This window comes from Scyliorhinus canicula, chromosome 11, assembly GCF_902713615.1.
Source record: "Scyliorhinus canicula chromosome 11, sScyCan1.1, whole genome shotgun sequence".
In the NCBI taxonomy this organism is placed as follows: domain Eukaryota; kingdom Metazoa; phylum Chordata; class Chondrichthyes; order Carcharhiniformes; family Scyliorhinidae; genus Scyliorhinus; species Scyliorhinus canicula.
In genome coordinates, this window is record NC_052156.1 from 150,204,816 (window position 1) to 150,226,067 (window position 21,252).

The 21,252-nt window shown below is 46.2% G+C and overlaps 1 protein-coding gene across 1 annotated transcript in view; it reads right to left on the minus strand.

Moving 5' to 3' along the window:
- snd1 (staphylococcal nuclease and tudor domain containing 1) overlaps positions 1–21,252 on the minus strand; it is a 1,128,702-nt gene that overhangs the window by 1,003,282 nt on the left and 104,168 nt on the right. The window contains 1 exon segment of the mRNA XM_038812228.1: positions 2,141–2,254. Coding sequence (XP_038668156.1) covers positions 2,141–2,254 — 114 coding nt within the window.

The window sequence follows — 21,252 nt, forward strand, 5'->3', positions numbered from 1 at the left end:
ACGCCATTTGAAAATGCCGTCCCGATCTCCGAGACCCCCGAAACAATCCCCAACCTTCACCCCCCCACCCCCAAGCCCGAACGTAATATTGGGGGGGGGGGCCCTGTTCCTCCCCCTCGCCAACTTATTGCTTCGCTCTAAAATGCAGATTTACTAAATAGTGATCCCGCCCATTGTGGGCAGGAATCACATCGAAACGCCTCACGAGACTGCGTTGAATCTCACAAGGTGTTGCAAGTCAGGTAGATCCCAGGAGCCAGGTCTCCCGGCTTTCAACGGCCCCGCTGTGCTGCTTTTCCGGCGCAGTGCGGCCAGAGGATCGCATACACTGATAATTTCATATTATTAGTGACACAGAAAGAACCTAGTGACCCAAGCAGTCAGCATTTTGCAACAACAAAAAACCCACTGAAAATGTCATTGTATGCAGAGTGCATCTTGCTTTATCTCATGCATGGAAAGAGGATAATTTCAGCATTATACAATTTGCACATTTAAATGTGCCAGAGGAGATATATAAAAAGTGTAACAAACATTAATGATTGTTGCATTACCCTGCAAAGCATGGAGCCTTTTCAGCACAACGACAACAAGTTTAGTTCAAATTCAATACTCAAGGGTTGACAAGCCAACACCCTTACAAGAAGCCTCATATTTCCAATATGCTTACATTTGAAAAGAAAGTTCAACACAGGTCAGCAGATGATGTTCAGGTTTTTTTTGTTCTTTCATTTCATTTCAAAACCTGCCAGCTCCTTCATTTTTTTTTTTTTAAATATTTTTATTCTCCTTTTTCACAATTTTTCTCCCGAATTTACACCCAACAACAATCAATAATCAACAACAAATATCTCAAAACCCATAACAGTAACAACGATCCCATCCTCCCACCATGCCCAGACATCAGCCCGCATGTTAACAGAAACAAATGACAAAGAAAAAGGAATCATGGATTACCCATAGCCATCTTTAACATACATAGCCCCCCCCCCCCCCCCCCCCAAACTAATGTTCAATGTTATCCAGTTCTTGAAAGTGCATAATGAATAATGCCCATGACTTGTAGAACCCCTCCGAGCTTCCCCTCAGTTCGAACTTAACCTTCTCAAGGGTCAAGTATTCCAGCAGGTCCCCCCTGCCACGCCAGGGTGGAGAGGTTTCTCTCCATCCCAGCAGGATCCGCCTTCTGGCGATCAACAAGGCGAAGGCTATGATATCTGCCTCCACACCCGTTTCCAACCCTGGCTGGTCCAACACCCCGAATATGGCCTCCCGGGGACCCGGGTCCAGTTTCACATGCACTACCTTGGAAATTACCCTAAACACCTCCTTCCAGTACTCCTCTAGCTTTGGACAGGACCAAAACACAGGAACGTGATTAGCCCCCCCCCCCCCCAGCAACGTTCACACACATCTTCTACTCCTTCAAAGAGTTGGCTCATCCTCGTGAGGTGTGCCCTGTACACCACCTTCAGCTGCATCAGCCCCAACCTCGCAAACTAGGTGAAGGCATTCACTCTCCGGAGCACCTCACACCAGACCCCCTCCTCTTAAACCTCTCCCAACTCTTCCTCCCACTTTGCTTTGATCCCCTCCAGTGGTGCCTTATCCTTTTCCAACATAGCTCCGTATACCGCTGACACTGTCCCCTTCTCCAGTCCCCTTGCCGCCAGCACCTCCTCCAGCAACGTGGAGGCCGGTTCCTCCGGGAAACTCTGTATCTCCTTCCCGGCATATATCTAAACACTTCTCCCTGCTCCAGCCCATACTTCGCTTCCAGCTCCCTCAATCCCGCAAATCGACCCCGAAGAAACAAATCTTTTAGGGTCTTAATCCCCTTCTCTTCCCATTTGCGAAAGCTTCCGTCCCACCTCCCTGGCTCAAATCTATGGTTCTCCCGAATCGGCATTTCCCTCGACCCTGCCCCCAACCCGAAATGTTGGCGAAACTGTCTCCAAATTTTCAATGAAGCTATTATTACCGGACTCCCTGAGTATTTCCCCGGAGCTATCGGGAGCGGCGCTGTTGCTAGTGCTTTCAGCCCCGACCCCCTGCACAAACTCTCCTCCATTCTGACCCACTGGGAATCAACCCCTCTGAGTGCCAGCTCCTTCATACTCCTCGCATGCAGTCTGCTTACCTGGTTAACCTCTCCTTCGAGCCTCGGAGGCCGGATGCTGGACAAATGGATTGTTTTCTGTTCACCTGAATTTAACTTTACCACCATGGCATCTGCATTCACGATCTGCATAACCTGGAACAAAAAAGGTTTCAACGATGGAATTACTTCAATAGACTGACCATTTATTATAGTAGTTAAAAGTTAAAAGGCATGCAGTATATCTGCAATATATATTTAACACAAAAAAAGCACGTGATACATCCACAGTTGAAGAAAAACTTCACTAGAAAATCAATTCAAGCTGTCAAAACACAATTTTCTTCCGGTAAACAAATCAATGTTGCCATAAATTATTGGGAGGCAAATGGCCAGGAATGTTTGCTTGTGGGAAGACCATGTACGCCTGTGCTTTTGAAGATACCCGTGTTATTTTGTTTTTCCATCTGTACAAATTGGAGACCCACAAATTCCCAATCATGAGAAACTGTACATCAAAATGGACAGACAGCACCATATATTTAGGCTTTCTGGTGCATGGATACTGGAGTGCCAACAACCCGAGCCAAATGTTATTTTGTCTGAGACTTTAGTGAAGCACAATGATTAGTCATGTTATTTCATACAATGTCCAATTGAGATGTGAAAAGAAACATGCAATGCAATAGACTATGTCCTTCCAAAATTGGACTGTGGCTGATATAATGGCATTTTGAGCTTTAGAACATTAGGGTGAAGTGCGGCACTGGTCGAATAATAATGAAAACAATGAGAAAGATGACCAATTAAACGCATCACATAGGAATCCCAACACTAAATTTATTTACAAATACCTTTAATGCCATAACCCACCCCATCTCTATAATTTCCTCCAGTTCTGTCACGCCTCTCAGATCTCAGCATTCCTCCAAGAAGTCTGGCTTCTTGCACACTCAATTTTATTCACTCCAGCAGTCACCGCCTTATCTTCAGCAGCCTAGGCACAGAGTTCCAGTCAAACCACTGTTTCTCTACTCTTTGACAAAAAGTCATCCAAACTCGAAACCGTTAGCTCCCTTTTCTCTCCACAGATGCTGTCAGACCTGCTGAGATTATCCAGTATTTTCTGATTTTGTTTCTCTACTCTCCTTCTTTAAGGCATTTCTTAAATCCTACATCACTGACCAATCGTTTGGGCACATATACCATTTCACGTGGCTCAGTGTCAGAATTTGCTTGATAACATTCCTGTGAAGTTTCTTGGGATGTCTTAGAACCTTAAATGCTCTATATAAATGCAAATTGCTGTGTTGCATGTTCTCAAGTAAGATTTCTTGAATATCTACTGACATTGTACATATATATGATAACAATCCTATAATCCTATGAACTACAGTGCAGAATTATTGGGAATAAACAACTCGAACTCGTGCTGATCAGTGCTGCTGACTTGCAAATCCCCAGGCCATTCCTCCAAAAAAAACATAACTGCTAAGAATGTTAAGTTTGACAACAGAGTGCAAGAGATGTCAACCTGCTGAGTAGTTTACCAGCTTTTTTTCCCCTGAAAGTCAACTAATTTTCTTTGAAAGAATGATTCAAATTTCTCTGAAGAACAGCTGGTGCAGAATAGCCTCATTCAGCAAAAATGACACTGCGAAGCATGCAAATCTGGAACAACTCCAGTTGAAATGACAGGAAATGCTTTTAACATGGAAAATTCACAGAACAACCTGAAATTTGCACACTTCTTGATTATTAACTTGGACAGACAGTGATTTACTGCTGCCCTATGCAGAATGTTTCAAAGCTAAGCAATTTTTTTTTAAAAACAAGGTGTCAAGACGAGTCGGAAGTCTCGCAATTCTCTTAAAATGCAAGGAAAAATGTCCTAACTTGGTCAATGTCAGCAGTTGAAACCTGATAAATCATGGAAGGAATTTCCAGGGTCACAGTTACTTACCAATATGCACTAAATATAGTTTTACGGGATTGAAAAGGGAAATTAGGTAAATCTTTTAACAATGTAATATTTAATATATACTAAAATAAGAGAATGCTGTCCCTATTTAGTATAATCGTACGAATTAGCTATACATAAGCCAATAAACCTTGTGCTCCGAAGGAACCGCTTGTCTAATGCCCTTGATCCATCACTTCCAATAACACCCAGCACCAATGACAGACCAGAAACCACCCTAGCTTAAAATACTCTTCCCAGATATCAATTTCTAAGTATAAATTCTTCAATTATTCTGTAACAGACTTCCGGTGGCGGCGATGACGTAGGAAGCCGCACATTTGGGAGCTCCCGATTTAAACGGACTTGAAAACGGAATTTTTTCGACGTCCTCCCGGTGGGAGAAGGTGTGCTGATCGACTTTCTCCGCATTTCATGACTCGAACGCGGTGTGGAAAGGGGGAAAAAAACGGCAGCAGCTCCCCAGAAAAAACGGGGGAAGGATTCCAAGATGGCGGCCGGCGGAGCACCAGAGGAGTGGAAGCTGTGGGCCCAGGAGCAACAAGCTGCTCTCCTGCGCTGTTTTGCAGATTTCAAGGCTGAGGTGCTGAGCTCTCTGCAGGAAACGAATAAAAAGCTCTCGGAGATTCAGACGACGCAGGGTGCTGCCATCCAGGCGTTGCAGGTGCAGGCCACTGAACGAGAGGAGGAGGCCGCGGTCCTCGTGAGTAAGGTGGAGGGACACGAGGCACTCCACAAGAAGTGGCAAGACCGCTTTGAGAAGTTTGATCACCGCATGAGGCGGATGAATCTGAGGATCTTGAGCCTTGCGGAGGGGCTGGAGGGGTCGGATCTGACAACCTACGTGGCTACGATGCTGAACTCGCTAGTGGGGGCAGGATCTTTCCATCTGCCCCTGGAGCTGGAGGAAGCCCACAGGGTACTGGCCAGGAGGCCTAAGGAGAACGAACCCCCACGTGCGGTGCTGGTGAGGTTCCACCGGTTCAGTGATCAGGAGTGTGTGCTGCACTGGGCCAAGGAGATGAAGAGCAGCAATTGGGAGAATGGGGTAGTACGGATCTACCAGGATTGGAGTGCGGAGGTGGCTAAGCAGCGGTCCGGGTTTAATCGGACGAAGGAGGTGCTCTACAAGAAGAAGATAAAGTTTGGAATGTTGCAGCCTGCGCGCCTGTGGGTAACTTATTTGGACCGGCATTATTATTTTGATTCCCCGGAGGAGGCATGGGCCTTCGTGCGGACGGAGAAACTGGACTCGAACTAGGGGTTGGGGGCTGCGGGGTCAGTTGTAATGCTTTATTGTTGGTTTCTGCTGTTGCTGTGTTCTCTTTTTCTGTACTTTTCTAATTTTGTATGGTTATTTATTGGGGTGCTGTTCTGTTTTTTGTTGGGGGGCATTGTTTGAGTTTTGTATTTTGCGGGGGGGGTTTGTTGTATTCTATATCGGGTTGGGGGTATGGAGTGGGGCTGGTATTTGGGAGCTGCGTCAGAAGGGTGTGGTGAGGCAGTGCGGGCTTTCCTCTGGTTTCCCGCGTTGCGGGGCTGGGGGGTGGAAACGATGACGGGGGGGCAGGGCCGTAACTGGTTCTTCCCCGCGCTGGAGCGGTGCCCGGAGGAGGGACAGGATGGGGGATGATCCCACTTTGGGAGGGGTCGGGTTTTTGGCGGGAGTTTCCGGGGTCAGCAGAAGTTAGCTGACCCACGGAAGTACAATGGAGGACGGTTCGCGGCTAGGAGGGTTCCTAGCCGGGGGGGGGGGGGGGGGGGGGGGGGGGGGAGACCGGGTTGCTGCTGGCAGGGTCAGGAAGGAGCTGGTGTGGGCCAGGGGGACAGAGGTGAGGTGTTGTCGCCGTAGGGACTGGGTCGGGCGGGGGGGGGTCCTAGCCTGGGGCGGGCAGTCGACGGGCTATGGCTAGTCGACGGGGGAGGGGGGCGGGACGCCCTCTGATCAGGTTGGTCACCTGGAATGCGAGAGGATTGAATGGGCCGGTGAAGCAGTCGAGGGCACTTGCTCATCTGAGGGGGCTAAAGGCAGATGTGGCAATGCTTCAGGAGACCCACCTGAAGGTGGCGGACCAGGTCCGCCTGAGGAAAGGATGGGTGGGGCAGGTTTTCCACTCTGGGTTGGATGTGAAGAACCGGGGAGTGGCGATTCTGGTGGGGAAAAATGTGTCATTTGAGGCATCTGAGGTGGTGGCAGATAAGGGGGGTAGGTATGTTATGGTTAGGGGCAGGCTACAGGGAGAGAAGGTGGTACTTGCTAGTGTGTATGCCCCAAATTGGGACGATGCGGGCTTTATGAGGCGTATGCTGGGACGGGTCCCGGGTCTAGAGGCGGGAGGTCTGATTATGGGGGGGGGGGAGACTTCAATACGGTGTTGGATCCTTCACTGGATCGGTCCAGTTCAAGGACGGGTAGGAGGCCGGCGGCGGCCAAGGTACTGAGAGGGTTTATGGACGAGATGGGAGGGGTGGACCCATGGAGGTTTGTGAGGCCGAGGGCACGGGAGTACTCTTTCTTCTCCCACGTACATAGGGTTTATTCTCGGATAGACTTCTTCGTGGTGAGTAGGGGACTGATTCCGAGAGAGGAGGAGGCCAAATATTCGGCCATTGCAATCTCCGACCACGCTCCGCATTGGATGGAGTTGGAGATGGGGGAGGTGCGGGACCAGCCCCCGTTGTGGCGGTTGGATGTGGGGTTGTTGGCAGAGGAGGTGGTGTGTAGGAGGGTCCGGGCAAGTATTGAGGGGTACCTCGAGGTGAATGATACGGGGGAGGTCCAGGTGGGGATGGTCTGGGAAGCCCTGAAGGCAGTGATTCATGGGGAGCTGATATCCATCCGGGCACACAGGGAGAGGAGTGAGAGGGATAGACTGGTGGGGAAGATGCTGGAGGTAGATAGGAGGTACGCGGAGGCACCAGAGGAGGGACTGTTGGGGGAGAGGCGCAGCCTACAGGCTAAATTTGATTTGCTGACCACTGGAAAGGCGGAGGCACAGTGGAGGAAGCCTTTTCTGGACTTCCTGGCTCAAAGATAGGTATCTTGGTCAATAGCAGCAGCAACCCGGGGGGGTTCCTTATTATTGTTTCTATTTTTTCTATGGTTATGTAACTTAACATTGTGTTAATTTAAGTTGTTGTTAATATGTTTTGTTGTTCATTGAGGATGGGCGAATGTCTATGATTGCTATTGTTATTGTTATTGTTGGTATTTTATTATGGTTCGTTGTTGTTCTATAAATACAAAATTTTTCAATAAAAATTATTTATTTTTTTAAATTATTTTGTAACACTAGATAAATAAAGAAACCGTTCAAATGACAAAGTGAGAGCTTTCACTTAATTCTCATGATTACATCAATAGCAGTAATAGTGGGGGTTACCTCATCACATCATTTCACAAGGGTCAGCTTAAAAGAAAAACATAACCCATTATGGCCCTCTAAATGCAAGTTTTAGAAAGATAAATAGACATGACGGAAATTGTTCTGTACATGTAGTTCTTCTTTACAGAGGAAATAGCTTTACCAAAGAGTTGTCTCAATCCTTCTGGAATCCCTCAGCTGAATCAATGTCTACCTGGCTTCTCCAGGCTAACAGCCGTCTTGCACAAGTGTTTTTGCTTACACTTGAAACTGGCTCCACCACTTCCACCGTAAAGGCTACCATCAGATTAAGAACTCATCGAGTGAACAGAGAATGTTGAAACCCAAACAGGTGCAGACAGTTCACAATCTCAATGACAGAGGTCTAACTTCTGAATCCAATTCTAGGAATTAATGCATGAGACAGGGCACATGTTCTCTGGACAGTCCCTTCTGTGCCTTTCCATTTGGCATGGAGGCAATTCCTGTATGGCCTGTTGCTGCACACCCTCCATGTTCTTGCCTTCCTCCATTGTCAGGACATGCTTTGGTGTTCTGTTTTACCACAAGGCGGTGGGGAGGCCCCTATTGGTGAGCCCTATCTCTATGTGGGATTCCTCCCTTTTTCGATCGGTGACTGATGTGGAGGGTGCAGAAGTGCCGTGCAACCACAGATTAAGATAGTTCACGGATTCCCAAGCCGCATACCTTTTCTGCAGCCAAGCAGAATCAGTGTTCCACATTTATACCGATTGCCTGAGGTGGCAGCCTCTTTTTTAGCTATTTGAACATCTGGTTGCACTTCAGCTCCACATTCCTAATCTTTGGTCACCTGGTGTAGAGGGGGGTAGGGAGGGAGGAGGACCGCCCCATGAGCCTTCTCCTGACAAGTTGGCCATTAACGGGTCCAGGCTTGGCAGTCGAGTGGGTCGTCCAACCTGTCTGTCAGACCCTCTCCATGGCTCTGTTCATGGCCAGGTGGCCTTGGAGAGGGAGCACACAGTGTCCACCAGCACTTCAGGCCTTCCGCGAGCGGTGGTTTCCGTGGGAGCTGAGGTGCATCAATACCCCTGGGAATGACATTTTAATTTAATCAGTTAAGTTTCCTTTTGACATTTTGTTTTAGTTATAGAGCCCCACCACAGGCTGTCATCCGTCTCATTTTAAAAAAAATTTAGTGATTGTTTATTATGACATGCTTAGCCAGGACCACAGAAGTCAGACAAAATTCCCCTTCCAAAACTGCTTTCTCAATTACATCCTCGCTCCCCGATCATTTCCCTATTTAAATCTGAGTTACACCCTTTATTTTTTTAATTTATTCTCAGGACGTGGGCATCACAAACAAGAGCAGCATTTGTTCCCCATCCCTAGTTACCCTCACAGAAAATGATATGAACCTTCGCCTTGAACCACTGCAGCATACATGAGTAACACTTCCAGAACAGTCCAAAGATGTGCGGGTTAGGTGGATTGGCCAAGCTAAATTGCCCGTAGTGTCCTAATAAAAGTAAGGTTAAGGGGGGGTTGTTGGGTTGCAGGTGTAGGGTGCATACATGGGTTTGAGTAGGGTGATCATGGCTCGGCACAACATTGAGGGCCGAAGGGCCTATTCTGTGCTGTACTGTTCTATGTTCTATGTTCTATTGTTAGGTAGGAAGAGCCAGGATTGTGAAGTAATGGCCAAGGTGTCAAAGTAGGAACCTGGAGAAGGTGTCCCCATGCACCAGCTGCTCATCATTCTAGATGGTAATAATCAGAACTGGAAGGTGCTGTCGAAGGAGCCTTGGCAAGTTGCTACAGTGCATGCTGTGGTTGGTGAGAGCTAGCCTTGACACCTAGTGGTGGAGGCAGTGAATAAGGTAGTGAAGGAATGTCAATCAAACAGGCTTTATGTATTCTTTCACAGGGATTTGGTGTCACTGGCTAGGCCAGCATTTGTTGCCCATCCACTAGTTGCCCTTAAGACGATGGTGGTGAGCTACCTTCTTGAATTTTTGCAGTCCATCTGCAGTAAATACACCCACAGTGCTTTTAGGAAGGGAGTTCCAAGATTTTGACCCAGCAACAGTGAAGGAACAGCAATATAGTTCCAGATCTAGATGGTTTCTAGCTTGGAGGGGGTCTTGCAAGTGGTGCTGCTCGCATGCATCTGCTACCCATGTCCTAAGTGGTAGAGGCCACAAGTTTGGAAGGTGCAGATAATGGAGTCATGGCAAGATGTTGCAGTGCATTTTGAAGATGGAACACTGTTGCCACTGTGCTTTGGTAGTGTAGAGTGAATGTTTAAGGTGGAGGATGCAAATTCAGTGGACTACTATGCCCTGAATGGTGTTGAGCTTAGAATATTTTTGGAGCTGCATTCATCCAGGAAAGTGAAGAGTATCCTATCACACTTCTGATAGATGGTGGACAGGCTTTGGAGTCAGGAGGTGAAGTACTCACAACAGAATGCCCTGCTTCTATCCTGCTCTCATAGCCACAGTATTTAAATAGCTGATCCAGTTTGGTTTATGGCCAATGATAGTCCCCAGGATATTGACAGTGGGGTAGTCAGTAATAGTGATGGCAAGAATGTCATGGGTAGATGGTTTGATTCTCCCTTGTTGGAAATGATCATTGCCTGACACTTGTGGCATGAATGTTACTTACTTATCAGCCCAAGCCCGAATGTTGTCCAGGTCTTGTTGCATATGGACATGGACTGCTTCATTGGTAGTCATTCCACTTTAGACCCATGATAGAGGGAACATCATTAATAAAACAGCTAAAGATGGTTCGGTCTAGGACACATCCCTGAGGAAGAAGTCCGTAGTGATATCTTGGGGCTGAGATGATTGAACTGAAACAACGCAACTATCTTGCTTTAAGCTAGGCTCCAACCAGTGGTGAGTTTTCCCCCTCAGTCCTATTAACTTCAGTTTTTTTTCTCGAGTTCCTTGATGCCACATTTGCTCAAATATTGCCATAACATTAAGGGCAGTCACTTTCACCTAACCTCTTGAATTCAGGTCTTTGCATAGAGTCCCTCCAGTGCAGGAGGCAGCCATCTGGCCCCATTGAGTCTGGACCAACCCTCTGAAAGAATGCCCACACCCCTGCCCCATCCCCACAACCCCACCCAACCCTTTGGGCACTAACTTCCACAACTTTGGACTGTGGGAGGAAACCAGAGCCCCCGGAGGAAACCCATGCATACACGGGGACAACGTGCAAACTCCACACAGTCACCAAAGTCGGAATTGAACCCAGGTCCCTGGCGCTGTGGTCTATGTTTGGACCAAGGCTGCAATGAGATCAGGAATTGAGCGGCCCTGGTAGAACCCAAACTGAGTGTCAATGAGCAGATTATTGCAGTTTAACTGACGGTTGGTAGCACTTCAGTAACGCCTCCCATCACTTTGCAAATGATCTGAGGGTAGACCGATGTGGCAGGGTTGGATTTGTGCTATCTTTGTGGACAGGACAAACCTGGGCAATTTTCCACACAGTTGGGTAGAAGCCACTGGTGTAGCTGTACTGGAACAGCTTGGTTACTGTGGAGCGGGGCAGGGGGCAGCTAGTTCTGGAGCAGAAGTCTTCAGTACCACTGCTGGAATGTTATCGGGGCCCATAGCCTTTGTATCATTCAATGCCTTCAGCTGTTGCATGGTATCACGGGATTCAAATTGGCTGAAGACTGGCATCTGTGCAGCTGGGGGGGGGGGTTCAGGAGGAGGCTGAGATGGATCATCCACTCAGCACTTCTGGCTGAAGATAGTTGCAAATGCTTCAACTTCTTCTTTCACACTGATCTGCTCCACTCTCCATTTTGGAGGATGGGGTTATTCGTGGAGCCTCTACCTCTGGTTAATTATTTAACTCTCCACCACCATTCCCGAGAGGATGTGGCATGACTGCAAGATTTGATCCTTTGGTTGTGGGATCAATTAGTTCAGTTTATGCTGATTCCACTATTTGGTATGCCCAATTTTGATCTGCCAGATCTGTTCCAAATCCATTCCATTTACCACAGTGGTAGCATTATACACATGACTCAGGGTATCTCCAGTGGGAAGACAGGACTTTGCGGCGGTCATTCCTACTAATCCCTCCCAAGTGTATGCCACATTGCCTTCACCTCTGGTGGATCTATCCTGCCAACTGGTCAGGTCATACATTGGGATGGTGATGGTGTGTTTGTTCATATTCACAAAATCTTAGATACAATGTCAGGCTGTTGCTTAACTAGTCTGCGAGTCAGATGTTAGGAAGAACGATTTTGCAGGGTTGATATTGCTGGGTGTGCTATTGTCATTTCCTGTGCCTCGGTTGATGCCAGGTGGTGCATCCAATTTCATTCCTTTTTGACTTTGCAGTGGCTTGGTGAACCAGCTGGGTTTTTACAACAATCCTGGTCACTATTACTGGCACTGGCTTTTAATTCTAGATTTACTGTTGTGTACTGGGATTTGAGCATGTGCTCCCAGAGCATTTAGCCAGGCCTCTGGGTTACTAGTCCAGTTACAATACCACTATGTCAAAGCCCCCCCCCCCCCCCCCCCCCCCCATAGGCTGCTTTGTCCTAGATGATGCTGAGCTTCCTGAATGTTGTTGCACCTGCATCCAAGCAGATATGGGGAGGGTGTTCCATTACACTCCTGTCTTGAGGTTTGTATGTGGTGGACAGGCTTTGGGGAGTCGTGGTGGACCATTTACTACAGAATAACCCGTCTGTGACCTGCCTGAATAGCCACAGCATTCACTCAACCTTCAGGATGTTAATAATGAGAAATTTGGCAATGATAATATCAAATGTCAGACAGAGATGGTGATTGACTGACAAGCGTAGCATGAATATTACTGACTAATTATCAGGCCAAGCCCAAATGTCGTCCAAGTCCTGCTATATGAAAATGGACTGCTTCATTAACTGAGGATTTACAAATGGAAATGAATGCTGCATTCAGCAGCAAATTGCCCCACTTCTGATCTGGTTCTAACATTCTCTTTACAATAGGGTAACCAGACTTGCACACAATACTCAAACTGCATTCTTACCAATATCTTGTATAGATTCATTATCTCTCTTTGCTGTTCCATTTAATGCCCCTATATATAAATTTGAGTCATCAGATCAAACAAAGTCTGTAAATAGGACCTGTAACAAATTTGCGCAATGACCTTTTCAGTCAGTGTTGGTTCTACGTAACAGTACATTCTGTGCCCAAACAATGACAGATGGGTGTTTAGATGGGATTCATCTAGTGCTAAATTTACACATGCAAATGAAGTTGATCTGAGAAAATATTGGTCTAAATAAAGTGCAACTCTTCTGCATTGCACTATAAAATAACTCTACTATTTGCATTACTTCAGCAGTCACTCCTTGCACTTTTAGCCCTTTATAACCTACCGCACCGAATACCATGCATGCTTGAAGTAATTGTAATTTAAAAGAAACAAGAATTTTATGCTCCAACCTCCATTGATAGCAACATCAGATTAGCACTGGTACACAGTGCCTGCAGGATCTTCCCAAAATTAGTCTTTAGTCTGTCAACAGAGATCAGCATACAACTGAATAAAAAAATACCCATCAACTGAGCAAACATGGATTTTAAGTAAAGAATGGTGATCTTTTGAGGTATTCCAATGAAAGGACTGGAAATTACCAACAATGCCTATGTCTGCCCATTAAACAAATTCAATGTTGTTGTTGTATACAGGTAGATGCAGAATTTGTTGTATCAATATAAACGTACAAATATATCTGTACATTCAGAGAAGTTGGAGGCTAACTTTTAAAAAGGCCACCTGGATTGTACCGATTTGTTTGGTGGGATGAATAACTCCGCTCTGTGAAACATTCAAATTGAAATGATCAGAACTGTCTGGAATTCACAAGAGACCAGGAACGTACAAGTACTTATAAGTACTTTTAAGTCTCCAGTGTACAGGAAGAGAGGGCTCTACAGCAAATAAGAGACTGAACACCCTGACCAAAACTGGCAGAGGAGGTTAAAAGTCGTTTATCGAGACAAGTACTGCTGTCCAGAGGACACAAGTGCAGGAAGTTTAAAGATAGTAAATGTTGGCCCAAATGCCATGAACAAAAAGAAAAGTTTGGTCGTCTCTCGAGAATCTTTTGAACTATATAGCACTTGGTGAAAAACTGGTGGGAACAAGTTTTTCTGGAGTGCTCTCTTTTAATACACGTTCAGGAAAGCAGACATTATTGCTGGCAAAGCCAGCATTTGTTGCCCATCCTGAAGCCACACAATTGAATGGCTTGCTAAACCATTTTAGGGGATAGTTGATTGATTGATATTTATTGTCACATGTACCAAAGTACAGTGAAAAGTATTTTTCTGCGGCCAAGGGAATGTACACAGTACGTACATTGTAGACAAAAGAATAATCGGCAAGGTACATCAACAAATAGTACTTCGACAAATAGTGATTGGTTGCAGTGTGAAACAAGGGCCAAACAAGCAATACATGAGCAAGAGCAGCATAGGGCGTTGCGAATAGTGTTCTTACAGGGCACGGATCAGTCTGAGGGAAGAGTCGTTGAGGAGTCTAGTAGCTGTGAGGAAGAAGCCGTTATGTCTGGATGTGCAGGTCTTCACACTTCTGTATCTTCTGCCTGATGGAAGAGTCTGGAGGAGGGCAAAGCCTGGGTGCGAGGGGTCTCTGATAATGCTGTCTGCCTTCCTGAGGCAGCGGGAGGTGTAGACAGAATCAATGGGAGGATAGCAAGCTTCTGTGATGCGTTCAGAGTCAACCATGGTCTGGTGTCACATGAAGCACAGGTAAGGATGGCAATTTTCCAACCCTAAAGGACATTAGTGAACCAGATGGGTTTTTATGAACATCAATGGTTGGAGTGAAAGGTAAGAGAGAGGTTTCAACAGTATGGCAGAGCTTTCAAGCTCATTTCCCTCCAAGTCTCCAACCAGGAAGTCACGCTGCTTTAAAACTAAGCAGAGATACATGGGATAAAAAGGAAACTGCTGGGTCTGTACGTCAATTCAGCTCAAAATCTTCAGGGAAGAAGTGCTTTATTTGTAAAATTCCACACAGGTGTGACATTTTATTGACTGTGCTGAAGACAGCATGACAAGTAAATCTAAATATAGGTTTATGGTGTCCTACAGAGTGCACTCTGACCAAATGTTTGGACAGGTTGACATTAGTAAAAGATAAATACTGTTGTTCAAGCAAGCAGAAAGGAGCTGCAGCCAGGTAGAAAGGAGATGGAGATAGTGTCTAATCAGTGCTGCCAAAAGGTGTTGTGTTCAGATTAGGTTTTTGAAAAGCATTTAACAAGACAACAACATCGGATCAGAATGACAACCAAACACAAAAGTTCCAACAGAAAAGGTCAATAACTGTAGCATTCTACATTGGGAACAAAAACAGAAAAATGCTGGATAATCTCAGCAGGTCTGACAGCATCTGTGAAGAGGGAACAGAACTAACATTTTGAGTCTGGATGACTCTTTGTCAAAGCGACATTGACAGTGGGAATTCTTGTGCTTGGAAACCCAAATATATGAGGCACTTTCAGTCAGTTCCAGACTTTTCAGTGGGAATGCTTGTGAAATTAAATGAATGAAAGTTGCCATAGACCTCGAAGACCCTAGGCTGCTCGCCTCTTTTGCGTGAGAGCTGATTGGTGGTGATTTAACCTGAGGGTCAGGCAAGGGGCAAGATTGAGAAGGCAGGGCCGCCAGCGATAACTCAGCCTGCACAGGAATTGAACCCACGCTGCTGGCATTGCTCCGCATCACAAACCAGCAATCCAGTCAACTGAGCTAACCAACTCCTGGTAATGCTTGCAATAAGGCATTCAATAGTCCAATGTTCACTCACCTCCTGATGCCCTAAAGCCTGCCATTATCTGCATGGCACAAGTCAGGAGTGTGATGGAATATCTCACACTTGTCTGGTCAAGTGTAGCTCAAACAACACAGGACGCTCAACACCAACCAGGATAATGCAACCCACTTGATCGGCACCCCATTCATCACCACCTTAAACATTCACCACTGATGACAGTGGCAGCAATGTGTACCATTTGCATCATGCACTACAACTCACCAAGCCTCTTTCATCAGCATCTTTCAAACCCACAATCTCAACCACCTAGATGGTCATGGGCAACTGTTGCATGGGAACACCATGATCTGCAAGTTCCCCTCCAAACCCCACACCATCCTGGCAAAAGTCTGGAACTCCTCTCTAATAGCACTCTAGGTCCAGGTTATTCAAAGTGCGGGTCGCAGACAGGTGTCGGGAGAGTTGTAGACCGATTGTTCGTGGCGTTTCCGCGGTAGTCTTGATCACGGAAGAAGCGCCCAACGGTTACAATTGGCATTTCTATTCAGAATGGCAACTGCGGCCACCATTTAAATGGGAACGAAATCAGGCTGCGTACAGTCTTCAGGGCAGAAGCAGCAGCAGTGAGGCCATGCGGCCTGCACATACACTTGATGTCAAGCACGCTGTATGTATGTGCTTTTGGTGCCAAATGTTGGAGGAGAGCATCTTCCATTTTCTATTTGCTGGCAAGCAAGGATTGTGAAGATGAATCGTTTTCTTACAAGAGATGGCCAAATTGGCAATGTACCTACTGGCTAGGATCTCATAACTGAATCTGCTGCAGAGGGCTGCTCAGGAGAGTACAGGTCAGGACATAGCAGTGCTAGTGTTAACTCTGTACAGAACTCCAGGGCCACTGGTTAACAAACATGCAGAAGAAACTTAACTAGGGAACAAAGCAGCCTAAAGATGATTTCTTGAGGTCTGGTTTTGTCAATTGTACAAATACAAATAAGGATGCAACGCCCATGTGTGTTATATGCAGGGAAATACTGGCAAATGAGAGAGGTTGCAGATTTTGAAAAAGAGGTGAGTAAAACATTTATTTTGAGGTTGAGACCCCAGAGTCAATTATTAACTTAACAGCTGACTCCAATGAAAGGACTACACAGCTGTACCTGACTCGTGATAGCACATAGAATCGCTACACTGCAGGAGGCCATTTGGCCCATCAGGTCTGCACCAACCCTCCGACAGACCGCTCTAACCAACCTTACTCCCCTGTCCTATCCTGTAACCCACCTAAACTCTTTCTCCCTGGACACTAAGGGGCAATTTGATCTTGCCCAATCCACCAAACCCGCACATCTTTGCACAATAAGAGTCAATTTAGAATGGCTATACCACCTAACCTACACATTTTTGGACTGTGGGAGGAAACCGCGGCACCCAGAGAAAACCCACCCAGACACAGGGAGAAAGTGCAGACAGTTACCCAAGGATGAAATTAACCAGGGTCTCTGGCACCGTAAGGCAGCAGTGCTAACAACTGTGCCACCATGTTGCCCGCTGTGGCTGTCAGCATTCTGGTGTAGCATTTCCCAGAAATATCCAGCGCTGAGTAAAACATGCATTTTGTTGCTACTGCCCTTCACGATGACCTCCATGTGCAAGGTTGGATTTTCTGTTCCCACAAAGATAAACACGACACAAAGGCTGAAATCTGTACCTTATATGCACATTGCCCTCTCCTCCAGTGTACCTGATTGGAGAGACAGCCTGAGGACCAAGCAGGCTCCCCTTTCGTATTAAAGGCAAGCGAATGTGACATGTGTTGTGAAAGTTGCCGGCGTGCAAAAGTGGGTCCCAGGGGCAAAAAGTTTGAAAAACACTGCTTTAGTGTACCTACGCCAATTGGAGGGGTTGAAGAAGTTTGCTCAGCACTACCTTCTCAAGGGCAAGTACAGGTGGGCAATAAATATTGACTTTGCCAATGAAACTCCCATCCCATGAAAGAGTAAAATTAGTATTGAAGGGCAGGATGGCTAAAATGTGCATGTAGGAAAATGAATGGAAATAAAGTAGAGGTAATCAGGTCCTTTATTTACTTTTAAGTAGGGGCCTTGATAGTTTCAGACTTTCTCCACATATTTGTACAGGTTGTGAGAGAGTGGTAGGGTGGGGTGAGAAGACTTGGGACAAAACTAACAATATATATAGTTTAACAGACTGAAGAGGGCTCAGGAGAATGGTGACTGAAGCCAATCTCAACTGAAAGCAATGACCAGGTTAAAATCATTGCGGGAAGTGAAATCAAGAGATGAGGATGCGGGAATAGCAGCTTTTCTGCAGGCTCTGGCACTACTCATTTTTTAATCCTTTTATCCTGTTTACGGGGCACATCCTGGAGTTAATACTCCATGCTATGTCTCAAGACGACGTTTGGTTGATGTTGGAGAAAAAATGCCAACGGATCCTCAGAAAGGTGGCAATAAAAAGGTGGTCAGACGCAACGGAGTAGAGCCAACTTCTCAATGTGGCGACCTGATCCTCGAGCAGGCTCTCAACTCGGTATTTGAGGGTGCTGTTGATAATGACAGCGAACATGATTCGAGTGATAGACGACAAACGCGGCTTGCTGATGCAGAATATTAGTGCTCGTGAGACTGAACTGCGGGATACTAGTATCATAGAATCCCCAATGTGCAGGTGGCTATTCGGCCCATTGAGTCAGCACTGACTCTCTGAAAGAGCACCCTACCTATGCCCACACCCCATCCTATCCCCGTAATCCAGTAACCCCACCTAACGTTTTTAGACACTAACAGGCAGTTTAGCTTGGCCAATCTACCTAATCTGCACATCTTTGGACTGTGTGACGAAACCAGAGCACCTGGAGGAAATCCACATAGACATGGGGAGAACGAAACCCATGCAGACATGGGAAGAATGAGTAAACTCCACACAGTCACCCAAGGCTGGAATTGAGCCCACGTCCCTGGCACTGTAAGGCAGCAGTGCTAACCACCGCCACCGGGGCTTCCCCTTTTTTCAGATGCCCTCTTTTTCTGCTTCATCCTATTCTCTTTGCTATCCAGTGAGCTCTAGTTTTGCTGCTCCCACAGAAAGAATGTCTCTGTACTGTACCATAACCATCTCCCCTTTAAAAGGTTTCCCATTGCTCCACTATATGTAATAAAAGGCTCAATGAAATGTAGGAGAGAATCATAAACTTCAAAATGTTGTTTCCTCAGCGAAAGCTTGCATTCAATTCTTGGAAAACCAGCTATATGGTATGTCAGAAATCCTAGAAAATCTAGACCGGAGGAAGGATGTCTGGGTCGTCAGTCTGCCAGAAGGAGTGGAGAGTAACAGCCCTATTAAATGTATTGAGAGCTGCTTTCCAAGTTTCCTTAAACTGGGTGTGAAGGCTGGGCTTATCAAATTGGAACGGCTGCATCATATCCTGTCTTTAAGGCTTAGGGACAATCAACATCCCAGGTCCGTAATTATTCACTTTCACAACTTCATCAATCACCAGAAAGTTCTGGAGGTGGTACGGTGTGGCGGGACCTGGCTCCATGAAGGGCTGAGGGTCTAATTTTTCCAGGATTTCTCGGCAAAGGCACAGCAGATGTTTAGAGGCTTCAATGAAGTTAGAAAACAGTCAAGAGATTTGATAATCCAGCTAATGCCGTGGCTTTTGTGAAGTCCACAGAAAGCGATAGTTTGGATAAGTCTGCATCTCGTTGAGATACCCGCACTTTCTCCCTGTTTTAATGCCTCTTTTCTGATCTTATGTTACATACGTTTGCTGGGAGGTATACCCCCATGGAGTTCCTGACTTCTGTACTCCGTTCTAAATCAGTTAAATTCCAAGAAGTGTGGGACCCCTATCTCAAATTTATAGGCTCTGCTGTGTCATAGATACGTAGATACATAGAAGATAGGAGCAGGAGGCCTTTTGGCCCTTCGAGCCTGCTCCGCCAATCATAATCATGGCTGATCATCCAACTCAATAGCCTAATCCTGCTTTCTCCCCAAAGCCTTTGATCCCATTCTCCCCAAGAGCTATACCCAGCCGCCTCTTGAATATATTCGATGTTTTAGCATCAACTACTGCCTGTGGTAATGAATTCCACAGGCTCGCCACTCTTTGGGTGAAGAAATGTCTCCCTAGCTCTGTCCGAAATGGTTTACCCTGAATCCTCAGGCTGTGACCCCTGGTTCTGGACACACCCAACATTGGTAACATCTTCCCTGCATCTACCCTGTCTAGTCCTGTTAGAATTTTCTAAGTCTCTATGGGATTCCCCCCTCATTCTTCTGAACTCCAGCGAGAACAATCCCAACCTAGTCAATCTCTCCTCATATGACAGTCCCGCCATACCTGGAATCAGTCTGGAAAATCTTTGCTGCACTCCCCCGAGAGCAAGAACATCCTTCCTCAGAGAAGGAGACCAAAACTGCACACAGTGCTCCAGGTGTGGCCTCACTAAGGCTCTATATAATTGCAGCAATGCATCCCTGCTTCTATAGCCTTCTTTACCGCCTGCTGCACCTGCATGCTTACCTTCAGCGACTGGTGCACAAGGACACCCAGGTCCCACTGCTCACTCCCCTCTCTCAATTTGCAACCATCCAGGTAGTAATCTGCCTTCCTGTTTTTGCTTCCGAAGTGAATAACCTCACACTTATCCATATTATACTGCATCTGCCATTGATTTGCCACTTGTCTAACCTGTCCAGATCATGCTGTAGGGTCCCTGCATCTTCGTCACAGTTCACCCTCCCACCCAATTTGGTATCATCTGCAAACTTTGAGATGTTACATTTTGTTCCCTCATCCAAATCATTTATATATATTGTGTGTAGCTGGGGTCCCAGCACCGATCCCCATGGTATCCCACTCGTTACTGCCTGCCAATTTGAAAAGGACCCATTAATCCCTACTCTTTGTTTCCTCTCTGCCAACAAGTTTTCTATCCACCTCAATACATTTCCCCCAATCCCATGCGCTTCAATTTTGCACAGTAATCTCTTATGTGGGACTTTGTCAAACGTCTTCTGAAAGTCCAAATATACATCGGCTGGCTCCCCCTTGTTGACTGTACTGGTACATCTTCAAAGAATTCCAACAGATTTGTCATGCATGATTTTCCCTTCATAAATCTATGCTCACTCTGACTGATCCTGCCACTGCGTTCTAAATGTTCCGCTATAAAGTCCTTGATAATAGATTCAAGAATTTTCCCCACTACCGATGTTAGGCTGACTGGTCTATAATTCCCTGTTTTCCCTCACCTCCCTTTTTGAATACTGGAGTGACGTGAGCTATCCTCCAATCTGCAGGGACTGTTCCAGAGTCTATAGAATCCCAGAAGGTGACCACCAATGCATCCACTATTTCCAGAGCCACCTCCTTAAATACTCTGGAATGTAGATTTTCAGGCCCTGGGATTTATCCGCCTTCAATCCCATCAATTTGCCAAGCACCATTTCTCTACTAATGTTGATCTCCCTCAGTTCTTCCCTCTCACTAAACCTTTCATTCTCCAACATTTCTGGTATCTGATTTGTGTCCTCTTGTGTGAAGACAGAACCAATGTATTCAATTGCTCAGCCATTTCTTTGCCACGTATTATGCATGCCCCTGTTTCTGTCTGTACATTTATCTTTACCAATCGCTTTCTCTTAGTGTCAGTCTTCATGTTACCTGCAGGCTTCCTTTCGTACTGTACTTTCCTCTTCTTAATCAATCCCTTTGTCCTTCTTTGCTGAATTCTAAACTGCTCCCAATTCTCAGGCCTATTATTGTTCTTGGCCAATCTGTAGGCTTCTTCCTGGGATTGGATACTATTTCTAATTTATTTTGTAAGCCATAGATAGGTCCTCTTACCCCCTTTGCCTTTCTGCCAGACAGGAATGAACAGTTGTAGTTCCCCATGCGTTCCTTGAATGTTTGCCATTGCCTATCCACTGTCATTCCTTTAAGTAACTCT